Here is a 16,613-nt window from a genome sequence, read left to right on the forward strand (position 1 = left end):
CTGGGGAGAAAATAAATTCACAGGACAGGAGGCCCGAGCCCAAGAAACCGCAGCAAATAGATATGAGCAAAATTTGTAGCTGGGCCAGAAGGAGGTAGAACTTCTAGTATGGTGGGCCAGGGAGCTCAGGAAATCATCTCCCCAGAACAATGACAAGGCTGCCAAAAGCAGTCACTGGAGAGTGACCAAAGGCATACAACCAACTAGGGAGTGTTCTGCCATTAACATGTTCTACCAGATAAAAACCCCAAGTAACCCAATTTTAAAACGAATAAATGGTCAGAATAGGTATTTCCCAAAATAAGAAATCCAAATAGCCAACAAACATTTACATACACACAGCCCATCAGGGTTAGGGTTAATATAAATCAAATCAATGATTAAAAAAATGTTAAGAGTGGGTGGCTGAAGCAGGAGGACACAAGTTTAACCCAAGCCTGGATGATTCAGTGAGACCTTGTCTCAGAATTTTAAAATAGAGCTGGGGATATACCTCAGTGCAAAGGTCCTCAGCTTAATCCTGCTATTGCAGAATCAATCAATCTAGCAAAGAGGTGGGGAAAAAGGAACTCATATGCTGCTGGTAGGAATGTTCGTAATACAGCTGTTATGGAGAGCAGTATGGAGCAGCCTCAAAAACTTAGAACTAGATCTTCTGTTTGGTGCAGCAACCACACTCTGGATATATATCCAGGGGCATGGAGCAAGCAGCCCAGAGACCCCGGCATCCTCGAGTCTGCTACAGCTCTGTTTACAAAAGCTGATGTACCAAGTCAGCGTGGTGTCTGTCGCCACTGAGCGGGGAAAGAAAATATGGTGCTCTCACCACAATTATTTAGCCAGGAGGAAGAATCAAATCCTTCATTTGCAGCCAAGTGGAGAGAAATTCACTGAAATAAGTCAGACAAAGACAAACACTACATATCTTCTCCATATGTGGAAAGTCAAATACAACAGTGCTATGGTTGGGGGTTGATCAGTGCACGTGGTGTTCATGTACGGTGGTATCAGGCTGGGGATGTAGCTCAGCGGCACAGCTCCTTGCCTGGCAACTGCAAGCGTCTAAGTTTGATTCCTGGTACCAAAAAAAAAAGATAAATATTACACTGAATCCCATATATCATGAATACATGGTAATGAAAACCAAAATAATACTACAGGGGAAAGGTGCTGACTCAGATAAGCACATCGGGAATCACTCCAGCCCAAGCTCAGTTATGTGAGGTCAGGAGGAACCAGGATCCGACAGGACTGGTGTCTTTATGAAGAGAGACCATGGAGCCTGGGCTTGGAGACACCCACCTTCAATCTCAGCTACCAAAGGCTGAGGCAGGAAGACTGCAGATTCAAGGTCAGCCTGGGTAACTAAATGAGACCATGTCTCAAAATTTAAAAAAAGGGGGGGGGTGTTGGGGATGTAGCTCAGAGTTCTCTGGGTTCAATCTCGAGGTCCATCTATGACACAAAAATCAGGGTCAATAAAAGAGAAAACTGATAAAATTCATCAAAAAAAAGTGTTGAGGGTCAGGAATAAAGCTCAGCAGCACAGCGCCTGCTAGAAAGCACGAGGTCATGAGTTCAATTCCTCATGCCAGAAAAAAAGAAATGTTTACACTTCAAATATTTTCTTTCATCACTATTAAGACAAGCCTCAAATATGGAAAAATATTTGTGAATGATTTCTGATCAAGTACTTGTATCTAGAATCTATATGACTCAGCAATAAGACCAATAACCTACTTTACAATGAATAAAGGAAACATATTACACCAATGATGTCTAAATTGCTAATAAGCACATCAAAAAGTACCTAGCATCATCTGTCATCACAAAACATAAATGAAAAGCACAGTAGTAAGATGCCTACTATGAATATTAAATATCAAGCCACTTCATAGTAGCAATTTCAAAAAGAAACAATTTAAAAATAATATGGAACAATAATTCCAACTGATTATAACGTGCTATTAAAAAGTATATGAACATAGTATGCCATTCAACCACATTACTGTAAAATCTCTCAAGATCTGTTTAATAGCATTGACTAGAAACATTAACTCACCCATAAATGTCCTTGTCATGAGTAAGTGCCCTAAGAGGGCGGGCAGGGAAGACTGAGCAGGCGGGGATGCTGGACTATCTACTGGCCATGTACTTGCATACTGTTTTGTAATTTGTAAGGGATTTAAGGGGAACAACCAGAATACAAAATGCATAGAACGCTTTGTAGAACATGGCCAACAATACCCCAGAGGAAAGATCACAGCCTGAATTCAGTTCATGTGTTATGAAATAAGAGAGAATACAGATGAGTAAGAATCAACTCAGGAAGCTAAAAAAAAAACAAACAAACTTGTGTGTGGTGGCACACGCTTATGCAAGCTGGAGACCAGCCTGGGCTACAAAGTGAGCTCGATGCCAGCTCCATGCCAGACTGAACTGCCAAGTGAGACCCTGTCTCAAAAAGGCCACAAATCAACCAACCCTAGAAAAATGAGCAAAGTGTTGTTAAAATATGAAAATAAAAGCTGAAATAATCAGAAAAACTGAAAAAAATTAATAAATGTAAGAATAAGTTCTTCGGAAAAAACTAAAAGCCGGGGTGCTAAAGAGAAACCGCCCCCCCCCCCGCCCCAGCTTCTTTGGTCTTCATAAAGAACACACACAAGATGCTTACAAGTTGCTGCTGCTGCTGCTGCTGCTGGTGTGTGTGTTTGTGTGTGTGTGTGTGTGTGTGTGTGTGTGTGTGTGTGTGTGTGTGTGTCTGGCTGGCTGGCTGGCTGTCATTGGGAATTGAACTGAGGGCCTTGGTACTAAGCTACATCTCCATCCCTTCACTTTCATTTTATTTTGAGACAGGGTCTCCCTAACATTGCCCACGCTGGACTAAAACTGGCAATCTTCCTGCTTTAGCCTCCCAAGTAGCTGGGACCACAGGCGTGCAGCACCATGTCTGGCTTAATGTTAACTCATTGGGTTGCACCTACCTAATAATCAGTTTCTAAGCTCTTAAGAGCTAGGGCAGGAAGACTGCAAGGGACAAAGCAGAAGCAAGGATGAAGGGATGGCAGGTTCTGCTAGCCTGGGGCTCAGCTATCTCTTACATGACATCCACCCAACTTAGTACCGAACCCAGACAACTCTCTCCAAGAGTAACTGCTGCATTCTCGTTCCAGAGATAAACCTCCCCTCCCTTTCTGCATGTGTGCTGAGCCCTTTCCCAGATCCCAAGACTCCACTTCAGCCCCCAGTAAATTTGTCTCCTGTTTTACACAGGCAGATGCTTCTTCAAATCAGCTGTTAATGCGTCATTTTACCCACCTCCCAAACTCCTCCCAAGCCAAATCTGATAAAAGTAGTCCACTACACCCCTATAAAGCTCTCCCACGCCCTCATTAAAGGCCTCTTCCTGCTTTGTCTCCTTATCTCTCCTGCATCACTTTGGATTGAGTGCCAAAAATCCTCACTCACTGGACACCACAAGCAGGGATGGAGGTGGTGGGGGAGGGAGGCTGGTTTCTAGCCTGCGTTGCCTTGGCCCCCTAGCAGCCCAGGCAGGAGGTCACACACGTACTACACAGATGCATGCATGCATGCACATGGGACAGTTCATTCTCTAACATGAACTCTGGGACCCTGGCAAATGTCACATGCCTAAGTACCTTCCCTCTTACCTGCAGGAAGGACAGACATCAGGCAGCACTGACAGTGGACACGTCTGCTCTGACCCTTGGCTGGAGGCAGGTGCCCATGTATCCTCACCTGGACCAGGCTCTCCTGGCACTGGCTCCTCCTCAGCATGGTGGCCCGCCATTTCAGGTACTTTGCCTGGTGGGCAAGGATCTCGGAGGTGAGGGTGAAGGCCCGGTACCGCAAGGCTTCCAGGTTGGGGGAAGGCTGTGGTGGCAAGGCCAGCAGCTGATCATCTGTGAGGTCCTCTTTCGAGATGGGGACCCCAAACTCTTGGCTCAAGTCTTTGAGCATGGCAGAGGAAGGCAGCAGGTCTCTCACAATCACCTCCCTGAGCTGGGAGCTGGCGTGGCAGATGTCGTGGATCCTGGAGTAAACAGCAACCCTTCAGCCTCACCTGTCTGGTGACACGGACGACAGTCCCTGTCTTACAGGAGGCAATGAGAGCTCGGAGCAGTGGGTTAGCAGAGCCTGGTCTGTGGCCCTTCTTCCTCTGTGTCCCTAGATGTTAAGGGCCGCCCACACCTGCTCGGAGTGCTTCTCCGTGGCTGGCCTTGCCTGTGTCCCTCGCCACCCGCACCTACTGTGGAGCAGCCCCAGCAGGCTGGTGTCAGAGGGTCTCAGACTCAAACCAAGGGAGGTCGAGTGTACCAGCCTCATTCAGAGCATGGCCTAAGGACTGCATGGCTGTCCTGCCTTTCCCACCCTTCCTTGCAAAGGCCCTCTGGAGCTGGGCATGTTGGTACAGGTCTGTAATCCCAGCACTTGGGAGGCTGAGTCAGGAGGATCACAAGTTTGAGGCCAGCCTGGGAAATTAGCAAGACACTGTCTCAAAATAAAAAATTCATGAGACTGGGAATGTAGTTCAGTGTGAAAGCCCTGGGTTCAATTTCCAGTACCACACCAAAACCAAACAAAAACAACAACAACAACAAAAAAGCAAACTAAAAGAACTAAAAAGTGCTCCCCTGGTGCCCTCTCAGGCCCAGCATGGCAGTGCCAGGTCCACATGGGCACTGCCCAGCACTCCTGCTGGGAGTGCAATCCGAGGTGAGGCCCCTGCTTTGCATCGGACTTGCTCGATTTCTGCTCCTCCCCTTTCAGGTGGGAATAAACCCATGGTGAAAGCAGCTCCTGCCTGCACATAATAAATAGCTTTCTTGGGCTGGAAATTCAGCTCAATGGCAAAAGCAACAGCCTGGTAAAGGTTAAAAAAAAAAAAGCAAAAACAAAAACACAAAACAAAATCCCCCAAAACTTTTTTAAAAAGGAGCCTTGGGTTTAGCTCAGTGGCATATGCACCTGCCTGGCAAGCACGAGGTCCTGAGTTTGATCCCTGCTACCAAAATAGCTTTTTTCTCTCTGCCTGACAGGGTACCCAGCCCCTCCCATTGTGGGCATGCAGCATGGGGTCTCATCATCCCCTGACCTCCAGGCTTAGGACCCCAACGCTCAGTACTTCCTCCGATGGCTTCCCCGCTGGGGGCTCCTGCCAGTCCTCTGTTGCCTGGCTCCGGGGCAGCTGCTGAGGGTGGGGAGTAAGGAGCAGCCGCCTGGTTTCTCTCCTCCTGCCACTACCTTCTCTATTCCCATTATGATGACCATTACTGTCACTACCACTGCTACCACTACAATGAGTTTTTGTGGCACTGGAGACTGAACCTGGCATCTTTGCACTGACCTACATTCCTAGCCCTTTCTAAAAAGTTCTTATTTTGAGAAAAGGTCTTACCAAATCGTTAAACTGCCCAAGCTGGGGTGAAACTTTTGATCCCTCTGCTCTAGCCTCCCTGAGTGCAGGAATCATACACAGGTTCCACTGTGCCCCACTTACTAGCTGGGATGAGGCTGAGGAGACCCTCCCCCCTTTACACCCCCTCCCCCATCCACCCCAGCCGTACCTGGCCAGCCCCTGGAAGACTGTACGTGGCACCGCTTTGCGCAGGTAGAGGGCCTGCTGCTGCATGAGAAGCGCCACGGGCCTGGAGAGGTGCACTTGGTACAGGATGGTCTCCAGGTCTGCGTAGAGTCTGTGGTGGAACAGCAGCTGTGAGTTGTACAACACCTTGTATTCGCCATGCCGGGACTTGGGGATTCTGCAAGGGAAGCCATAGAGGAGAGCACTCAGGTGGCTCCACTGCTGCAGGAAAAGTGGCTTTGTCGTCTGGCAGGGGTTTATTTTTGCTCCTTTAAAACAAAAGAGCAGGGTGTGGTGGCACATGCCTGGGAGGCTGAGGCAGGAAGACTGCTGAACCAAGCAATTTAGCGGCAGGGGTTTGCCATGGGCCTGGGCCATAGCTCAGTGCTAATTACTGGGTTTGTGCAGTTTTCTTATTCATTCACAAGATGTCTCACATGTTCAGGTTATTAGTTCTGTTCAACACATTGTGGACATTTTTTCCTGCTCACAGCTTGCTGTTTTCCAATTCCTATGTTATTGTCATGGTTTATGTCAGTGGCTCCTAGCCTCATGCATTTGCATTGTGCATTTGTGATTGGTTCATTGTCTAGCTCTTAGATTAATGATGTCAGTGCTACACCCACCTAGGAATAGAGCCAACATACAATGTAATGGCAAGAAGAAGGTGTGTCTCTCTCTCTTGCTGGTTTCCGCCTTGCTGTTTACAGCTACCATAAACTGTGGCCCTGCCATGCCACCCTGCCTTGGAGCCAACTAAGTATAGTCTAAAACCTCCAAAAACTATAAAAAAAAAAAACTTTCCTTTCCCAATTTTGGGTATCAGGTATTTTGTCTCAGAGTCAAATAAAAAAATAACTAAGACAGTTATCTTTTGATGAACAGAAATTGCTGAATTTAACATAGCCCAATGTGTCATTCTTTCCCCTTATTTTTCTGCTACTGTCCTTTTTAAGAACTGTTTTTCTATTGTGAGGTCACAGACATGTTTAATTTATCACCTAAATGCTTTAGTTTTGCTTTTCAAAAAGAGATTTTTCTGGTGAAATCAAAGATCACAGAAATCTAGTTAGGTGTCCCATTTTAATCAATCAAAACATTAGAGTTACGGAAGATGCTGCCACCAGGTGGAGCTAGGTACTGGGCACATGGAAACTTACATTTGCAGCCTGTGTATCTATAATTGTTTCAAAGTTAATAGTTTAGTTTTTTAAAAATAATTATTTTTTGTTTTTTTGAGACAAGGTTAAATTATGTAATTGAAGCTGGCCTTAGGTTCCCTATGTAACTCAGGCTAGTCTCAAACCTGTGATGATCTTCCTGTCTCAGTCCCCCAAATGCTGGGGTTACAGGCCAACATGTGCCACCATGACAAGCTTCTAAATTAATAGTTTTAAAGTAGGGTTTAAGTCGACCTGGAGTTAGCTTCCATGAACTGTGTGAGCCAGAAAATGAGCAAACCCTCAGTAAATCAGGAAGGGTAGAACTTCCTCAAACTGACTAAAACCCTACATATGACCCCCAGTGGGGTGATCAGAATAGGACAAGGATGTCGGCTGTCACCGCCCTTAGAGAGAATGGAATGGTGCTGGAAGCATTGCCAGTACAACGGGAAAACCAGGCACAGAGACAGGACAGAGAAACCTGATTATCCCTATTTACAGATGATGTGATGATCTATGCAGAAAATCCCAAGAAACTTTCCAAAACAAAGATAAGAACAAAAACTGCTCAGTAAACTAGTGTAGCAATTTGGTAACTGAAATCTAGAATACAATATTATTTATACTCAGAAAATAAAATACCTAGATATAAATCTACCGACACATGCAGAAAACGTACATGCTAAAAACTGCAAACTGCTGACGAGAGAAGCCAAAGGTATAAGCGAAAAACCACGCCAGGTCTGTGGATTGAAAGATTTAGCGCAGCAAAGGTACACTTCTCCCCTCCCCAAGACAACATACAGGCTTTGCACAGCTCTTCACAGCATCCTAGCAAAGGCTTTATGAGTATGAACAGCTTATTAGACAGTCTATGTGAAAAGCAAAGGAACCAAAATAATTAAAACAATTTTGAAAAAGAGTAAAAGTAGAAAACATCACTATTCAGTTGTAACCAAGACTGTGGTATTTGGCAAGGGACAGACACACAGACCAGTGGGATGGAGAAGGGTGCCAAGAAACAGACCATACAATTATTGTGGGGTCAGATGTGTTTCTTGTATACAGCATATTGTGAGATCCTGTTTCTTGATCCATTCTGTCAACTTGTTTCTTTTGATGGGTGAAATGAGGCCATTTACATGTATGGGATATAACTGATATATACTGGCTCAACTTTGCCACGCTATGTTCCAGTTGTTTGCTTTTTGCTCCCCCCCCACCACCTTGTTTAATTGCTTGTCCTACCTGGTGGTTTCTTTCTGTTGTTGTTCTGGGGATTGTGGTCATTTTTAACTCTATCTAGTATGTTTTACAATACTCTTTGTAGGGTTGGTTTGGTGAATATGAATTTCTTCAGTTGTTCTTTGTCATAGAAGTATCTTATTTCTCCATTAAACTTGCAAGTTTTTCTGGGTACATCAGTCTGGGTTGAAAGTTGTTTTCTTTATGGCTTGAAATACCTCACTCCAAGCTCATCTTGACATGAGGGTTTGTGCTGAAAAGTCTGCTGTGATTCTAATGGGCTTTCCTTGATAGGTGAGTTGTGTCTTTCCTCTAACAGCTTTTAGTATTCTGCTTTTATGCTGTATGTCTGGGATCTTAATTATTATATGTCTGGGTATAGATTTATGTTGACTGTGATTGTTCGGCATTCTATATGCCTCATCCGCATATCACATATTTTCCCCATATTTGGGAAATTTTCTGCTATTACTTCTGTGAACATTTCGGTTATGTCATTTACACTGACTCCTGCATCTTCACTAATGCCTATTAATCTTATATTGTTTCTCTTGGCATCATCTTGAAGCTGCTGGATTGTCATTTCATGCTGACTTATTTTTAAAAGTTCTATCCTCATGATCACTAATTGCAATCCTTCTCTTAAGGTCCAAAATCCTATCCTCAGCTTCATTTAAATGGTTTTTGCCAGCTTTCAATAGAATTTTTTGTTTCTTGGATGTCTCTTTGAGTTTGTTTCATGAATTCTGCTTGTTTTCTATATTGTTCATTCAAGGTTTCAATCAGTTTCCCATGCTCCTGTACTTTTTTAAAAAAATCTATTTCTTCTTTAGCTGTGCTGAGCAACTCCTTTACTAAGGTTATTTCTGTCTTTACATGAGGTTGTTATTTCTGTCTTTATTTCTAATTTGATTTCCCCTATAGCCTCATGGAGTTGTTTTTTTATCTCACTTGTTATCTTTTCAGAGATTTCTGGTGTTTTTAAATTTTATTTTGAAGTTAGTAAAAATACAATAAAACAAGACAGAACAAAGCCAACAGGGCCAATGGAGTGAAACTGGTACAGAACATCAAAAGCAGGATACTGGGATAGTAGTAATAGACACCATAGTATATCTTGTTATCTTCACAATAGTTGTCTAGTCAATTAGCTATAGCAAAATCAAACCAAAATCATAAAACCAATTGAAAGAGAATATTGAATACAACAAAACAATCATAACAAAACAAAATAGTGAAAACATTTGCCTTCAAAAAGAAGATAAAAGAAAATCCCCCATATTTGCTATATTGCATATGGTCATCCTCCCAAGAGATGCTCAGATCTCTGTCCCCAGCTAATGGACAGGGGGGATTGCTTGATTCTCAGCTCGAGTGCAGGTAGCCTCACAGGAACTGCTGACTGGTTCTTCTTCTGGCTCATGCCACCATGGCTGGATCTCGGGAGCTGCTGACTGGTTCTCCTGGCCCACGCTAGGAGTGTTTATCAGGAAGACGGGCAAAGTTCTTTCTTGTGCAGCCACCTAAATTCCACCATGGCTGGATCTCAGGAGCCGCTCTCTAGTTATTATTTTTGAAATCCTCTATTTCAATGTCTCCTGTACTTGCTCCTGGTAGACTAGATGTTTGAGATTGCATTTTGCCTTTTTCTTTTGCCATTTTCCCCTTTCAAGTTAATATTTGGCCCTGCAATCCCACTAGTGTCAACTGTTGGTAGTGTTTATCTTGGGGTCCTATTGTGAGGTTGATGTTTGTCCAATTGCTGGGTTCCACAATGAAGAGGTGGGCCAGTCACCTGACTTCCCCCTGCAAGGCCTGCTGGGTGAGTCTTATATTCTTCCTGGGCTAACGAGCCTACTAGTATTGATGAAGGTCAACTTTTAGTTCCTGCTGTTACTTTATCTTCAGGTTATTCCAGGTCACCAAATCTCCCTGTTTGTGTTGGCTGAGGCCCTACTGTGTTCCTATTGTGTGCCTGTGTGTCTCATAAGGCCTTTTGATTTTCTCCAAGTTGGGGGAGTCCTTATTGGCACACTTCTCACCCTGCCTGATGTTCTCTGTGTGCATGACGGAGTCACCCACACTCTTGACAGACTCACCAAGGTCTTACAATTAGTTGGAGGGAGCTTTACTACTGGCCCTACTTACCCAAAGTACACCTTTATTTTAGGGGCATATTCACCCCACTGACTGGAGTCTGCTGAGATCCTCTGTTTGGGTGAGGCAGTTACTGAATCTCCCATCAAGCTGGCACCATTAATCACAGTAGTCCAAGGTTCTGGGAGAAAGGGTAGGAGCTGAAGATCAAGAGCAGTATTAAGTCCAGGAGGTGGGAGTGTCTTGAGGGGCCAGCAGGCATTCTAGGTCCGGGTGTCTGGCGGGTGTATGGGAAGTACAGCCCAGCAGCGTAGGTAGTCCTGGGCCAAGGGGCAGGCCGATGGTTTCAGTCTGGGTGTCCTTGGAGCACTATCTTGTTGTGAAGTCCTATATCACTTTCATGGTTTTGTTCTGAGGAGGTTCATTCTGTTTCATCCTGTTTGGTCCTATTCTACTTAGTGAAGCTGTAACTTCAACTGGTTGTTGAAGTTTGTCTTAGTTACTTTTTACTTGCTGCTGAGACAAAATACCTGATGCCCAAAGTTGGGAAAGGAAAGGTTTATTTCTTACTGTTCTCAGAGGTTTCAGTCCATACTCAGTTGGCTCCAAGGCAAGGGTGGCATGGCTGGGCCACAGTTCATGGTCGCTGCAAGCAGCAAGACAGAAACCAGCGAAAGAGAGAGACACACATTCTTCCTGCCATTACATTATATCCTGGCTCCATCCCTAGGCCAGTGTAGCACTCACACGCCCAATCCAAGCACTAGACAATGAATCAATTACAAATGTACAATGCAAATGCATGTGGCCTGGGGGTTACCAACATAAAACCATGACAAAGTTGTAGGACGAACACCAGAGAAGCACAGGAGCATGGTGATTGGAGCCTGCTGAGGTCTTCTACTTGGGTGAGAGATCACTGAGTCTCCCTTCAACTCAGCACAGTTAATCCACTGCAGTTCAAGGTTCTGGGAGGAGGAGTGGGAGCCAAAGATCAAGTAGTTGGTCTAGGAGATGGGGAGGGTTGCCAAGGGCAGTGGCCATTGGCATAGCATTCCTTCAGGCACGTGGGAGCTGCAAAAGAAGCCCAGTGGCATGGGCACAAGGTCCGAGGGCAGTGTGGCGTGGCTGGTGTGGGTCATGCAGGAAGCATGGGCCAAGGTCTGAGGGTGGCACATGTTCCTCAGCATCAGCGGGGGTCACGCCTGTCAATGTACATTTTTAAATGAACTACTGAAGTTCTAGACTTTAATGTTGGAGTTTTAGAATTGAGACTGTAGGGGCTGGGGATTTAGCTCAGCAGCATAAGTGCCTGCCTTGCAAGCAGGCAGTCATGAGTTCGATCCCTGGTACCAATAAAAATGAAAAAGATAAAAAAAAAAAAGAATTGGGACTGTATTGAATCTATTGATTCAATTTAGGAGTAACTGATATTTCAAGATTTAGAGTTCTCTCATCTACAACAGCGTATTTCTTCCCACTTATTTGGGCCTTCTTCCTCTTCCCCTTCCTCTTTCCCTTCCGCTTTCCCTCCCTGTCTCCCCTTCCTCTCCTCCCGCTTCTTCTACTCTTCCTCCTTTTTTTTTTTTCTGAGACAGGATCTCACTGTATAGTCCAGGCTGTTGCACTCAAGGTAATCCTCCTGATTACAGGCATGTGCCACCATACCCAGCTGTATTGGGGTCTTTTCTAAATGTTTCTGAAAGTTCTGTAATATTTATGATGGAGTCTTTTCATGTTTTTATGTCAAATCTATCCCTATAAATTTCATATGTTTATACTTCAAGTATTTTTTAAAATTAGTTTTTAGGAATAGATGGTTTTCACAAATTTAATAGCATTTTTTACCAACTTTTATGTCCAGAAATTTCATTAAACTATCATATCTGTGTTGTTTTCGATACTGATTTCAAGTTTTATAAAATTTAATTTTTTGCTTAAAATTTAAAATTTGTCAGCAGTTTGAAATATATATATCAATGCCTGCAATATCTACAGTCCTATCTCATTAATTTTTAGCCTTTTCCTCTCAAATCTAAGGCTATAATTTTAATGTAAGAGGTATTTTAAAAGTTTAAAGTTCTATAACTTTTCAAAATTCCTAATACCATTCTGTCACAATTTTTAGAGCAATATACATGATACAGTGAAAAGCAAAAGCAAAAGGCTGAAACCAATGAAAGACCTAGAATGTATACCTACATGTCACTGCATCACATTCACTGATAGCCAGACTTTTTGCAAAGTGTGGCCGGGACTGTCCTGAACAAGCACGGCTTCCTGATTAAACTGCAGTGATCTTTTTGAATGCACATTGTCTTTTGTCCTGTAGATTGTTACAGTTTCTCTAAAGAACCCAGGACTATCTCACAGTAAAAGAAAGCTTTCCTAATGACTTTCTCTCCTGGTAAGAGTGATCACTCTCTTCCATTGTCTTTCGATTCTTTTGCCACCATATCCACTTCTAACTGCCAGAGTAACTGCCTGAGCCTCCTCCACTAAAACCGCTCCTTTCTGAGTCCATAATTGTACTGCTGGTGTCTACTGCTGTAATTTCCAGAATCACTCGTTCCCCCCACCACTACCCAAATTCCTCCTCACTGTAACCCTAGGGTCCTCCAGCCCCTGCCACCATTCTACCTCCCCAAGTTTCCTCCCCGACTGCCAGATCCTCCCCCATGGCCTCTCAGTCTTCCAGAAGACTGTGTCTCGTATCTTAAAAGGGCCTTTTCCACTGCACACCGACAATGTAGTACATCTGAACAAAGCTTTATCAACTGTACTGTGATCATCAAAAGTTACAACAGTTGATCATCTGTTACACTCCGTCCACCTCCGCACTTTAGCCCCCCTTTGCAGGGAAGCCTCTCACATTGGGTTCTTTTATACCACTCGCAAACAAACGGTCCTCACTGCTCGAAGGACCCACGCTTCCCAATTCTCCCTGGAGCTGGCTCTCGGGCTCCACTACAGGCCCAGCAGCCTGTGCCCAGCAAAAGGGGAGGTCATAGAGCTAAGGCCCCAGGTGTTCATGGGGCAGCTCATTTCCTCTGCTCATCCTCCTACACTCACAGCTGCAGGCTTGAAGCACACACCACCAACAGCTTCCTTTGTTTCCTGGGCCATGGCCTCTCTCCACCAGCTGCCCCTGGTGGTAACTGCTAGAGAGAATCTGGGGGTGCCTAGCTTAAAATTTCCCCTTTAAAGTGCACAGTGGAATGGTTTTTAATACATGTACCATGCCATGTATCTATAAATCCTACCAAATTCTATAATATTTTCATCACCCTGAGAATAAAATCTACCCATTAACCACCTTTTCCCCTCCCTTGCATCCATGGAAACTACTGATTCACTTCCACATCTACGTGGCAGCTCTTTCTGCACACATAACATACATAGAGTCACACAGTGAGTGCCTTTGTCCTTGACGCCTTTGACTTAATATAGTGTTTTCAAGATGCATCTACATTGAAGTGAGTGGGTCAATACTTCACTTCTTTTCAGGGCTGAATAATATTCTGCCATCACAGACACCACAGGTTTGCTAATCAGATGAGAGGATCTGGGTTATTTCTGCTTGCTGACTCATAGAGAGAGCTGCTATGAACATCTGCATAAAGGTTTCATCTGGTTATACAGGGTGAATTCTCAAGACACAAGGCTGGCTCCTCTCTGGCACCTCTGGCTCATTACTGCTGCAGGCCCTGCTTGGATTACAAAGATACAACTTCTGGACACCTTGCTGTCTCTGTGTGGGGCCTGGGCCTGGACCTCTGAGGACAGAGGTCCACATTAAAAGAAGAAACCCCTATTTTGAGGATACTTGCAAACTGTGAAAGAGAGAATTATCATGTCACCAAAACTAAAGAATTGAAGAGCATGAGCATCCACCTGCCTGGCCCTGAGAGGACACTCAGATGTGTCTACCAAGTCCCCACTGAGTGGAAACCCCTGGCTGCCCCACAGCCTCCACATAAGAGCAACTTTCTGTTGTTGCAGCAGCCCTTGGAGCCTTGAAACCCTCAGATGGGGCATCCTGGACTGAACTGAACCCTCTGCACTATTATTCTTGGTAGCCCTGGCTCAGAAGCCGGAGGCACCCATCTTCTGAACCAGCCAATCTCCATCTAGCCCCAAATCTAGCCTTCTTCCAAACACCTTTAAGTCTGATGAACCCCAAGAGGAAGGGCATCAGGACACCAGGCCAAGGACCAGCCTTGGCTTTGGAAGGCCTCCTGCCCCTCCACTTCTGGACGCTGTGGCTTTCACCTGAAATGTGGGGGAAGTCCCTACCGGCTCTGGTGGCTGTCCCACAGCTGCTTGAGGCCCTGCTCCGCCAAGCCCTCGAGGACAAAGAGGTGGACTCTGCCGTCCCACATGTGGAAGCCGGTGAGCACATCCAGGAATGGCTGATCCTGCACCTTCACCCGCATCTTGAAGGCCGACAGGACCTGCTGGACATTGAGGGTTGGGTAGGAGTTTAATTCCAGGGCCTTGGCGTTGATCATGGTGATATCCTGCAGCAGGCTGTGGAGAAGGAACAGCTTCTTGAAGTTAAACACAAAAATGATGCGGCCGAATAGAGGCTTCAAGAGGTCTGCTTGAGGGACTTCGACCCTGGTGCTCAGTGGCACTGCAATGGTCACACGCAGTTTGAGCTGCGAGTTGGCATCCAGGTAATTGCCCATGGGCATTGGGCTGTTCTGGAGGACATCAGGCCGCCTGCTCCTGCTGCCCTGGGCATGGCCTGTGGACCTAGGCTCACAGTTGACGATGGGGACAACCAGGTTCAAGTACTTGTGGCCATGGAGGAGGTCAGCAAAACTGACCTGAGCAACTCCATAAGGGTCCCACAGCTTTTTCTGGGACTCAAAGGGGTTGTTCTCTGTGTCTGCAGGGGAGATGAAGGCCTGGAGGTTGAGGTGCAAATCCAGGGGGTCCTCTCCAAACAGGATGGGCTTCTGGGAGGACTCCACAGCCTTGCGGTCCCGGTCGTGAACTTCCACCACCATCGGGGGGCCCTCCAGGTACTCCCGCAGCTCACCAGGGTGCAAGGCCCCAAGGAAGATGACATTGATGTCGTGGAAATAAACATGGGTTCCGTGGGATTCCCCCATGGTCTGGTGAACTGGAGTGTTATGAAACTGGTATCTGCAGTACACAGGTGTGCACAACCTCTAGGAGAGAGCAGCCAACAGCAGGTCACAGGGGCAGCATGGTCACTGCCCGCAGGAAAGGGAGGCGCTCACATCCCTGGGTCACACTAACTGCTCAGGGCCATGAGAGTCCAGGTTTCCCCCAATAAGTCCCCTAGAGACAGCCCACTCCTTACCCCTGATCACATGGCATCGTGCAGGTGGTGATGGGATTAGGGTGGGGGCTGGCACAAGATAAGGGCTTCCTAAGGGTCAATCACTATTTTCCCTGCCGAACTGCAAGCACCTTTGCAAGCATCTGTTCACACCTGTGTTTCTAGTCTGTATCCCAAGGCTAGGCACAGAAAAAGTGGAGCTGAGTTTTCGATGAGGGTGTGGCTCAGTGGCAGGCCTGGGTGAAGCTCCAGTTCCACCTCCAGTGACACCAAAAAACAAAAACCAAACAACCTCCCCCCCAAAAAACCCCAAAATAAAACAAAAAAGGAAAAATACTGAAAATATGACGATGTCTAGACATCCACCTGCAGGGCTGGCACAAGCTCCCCTCTGCAGTATCCACACTGAAAGCTGCAACCCTGAGAAGCAGACCCCCCCCCAGAGGCACGGGCCAAAGTGGGGGTGGAGGAGGTGGCAGGAGGAGCAGCAAAGCTGCCTCGAGGAAGAAGGCAGGGAAATGTGCACGCTGTAATCTCACTGCAAAGAGTTTATAATCAAAAATTAAGCCCAAAGTATAAGTTTATCCTCCAAGTGTACTATTTATTTTCACCCATGGCTGAGAGTTTAGTTTAAAATAATCCCGAACCAGTGGTGCTCCCAGGTCCTTGGTAGAGACTTAAAAATATCCCTGGAGAAATTCACTTTGAAAAGAATCCCCACCATCAAAGTTCCCATGACTGTGAGATCACCACCCAACTAACAAGACATTGAAGGAGAAACATCCCACTCACAAAAGCACACATACAAAGCACACACCATCAGAATGATCAGACGTATAAAACAAGTATGAAACATTTGACAACTTCCAGGAAATGAAAGAAAGTCATCAGGGTAAAAGCTCTGGTGTCGCTATTTACTATTTACTAAATGAATAGTTTACAATGTAGTTTTTAAAATGCCATTTACTCTAGCCAGGGATATAGCTCAGTGGCACAGTGCCTGTCTGGCAAGCACAAGGTTGTGAGTTCAATTCCCAGTACCAAAAACAAATGCCATTTACAATATTATAAAACTTAGGAAGAAATCAAATGAAACTATAAAAACACTGCAGAGAGAAATTAAAGATTAAATAAAGACATCAGTTTCACAGTCATGACAATGGTCATGACTAAACATAACAGCTAA

The 16,613-nt window shown here is 45.4% G+C and overlaps 1 protein-coding gene across 4 annotated transcripts in view; it reads right to left on the minus strand.

Moving 5' to 3' along the window:
- Positions 1-16,613, minus strand: part of Cfap92 (cilia and flagella associated protein 92 (putative)) — a 50,247-nt gene that overhangs the window by 6,884 nt on the left and 26,750 nt on the right. For 3 of the 4 annotated variants that reach the window (XM_063243255.1, XM_063243254.1, XM_023562230.2), the window contains 3 exons: positions 14,410-15,293; positions 5,592-5,786; positions 3,763-4,057 (listed from right to left, as the gene is read on the minus strand). In XM_063243255.1, the coding sequence (XP_063099325.1) occupies positions 3,763-4,057; positions 5,592-5,786; positions 14,410-15,293 (1,374 nt within the window). Of the gene's footprint in view, positions 1-826; positions 1,076-3,762; positions 4,058-5,591; positions 5,787-14,409; positions 15,294-16,613 lie in introns of all 4 variants that reach the window. The other variant, XR_010045585.1, reaches the window with a different exon arrangement.

This window comes from Cavia porcellus, unplaced genomic scaffold (assembly GCF_034190915.1).
Source record: "Cavia porcellus strain 051 isolate PalLab524CR breed Dunkin Hartley unplaced genomic scaffold, mCavPor4.1 scaffold_37, whole genome shotgun sequence".
NCBI lineage: Eukaryota > Metazoa > Chordata > Mammalia > Rodentia > Caviidae > Cavia > Cavia porcellus.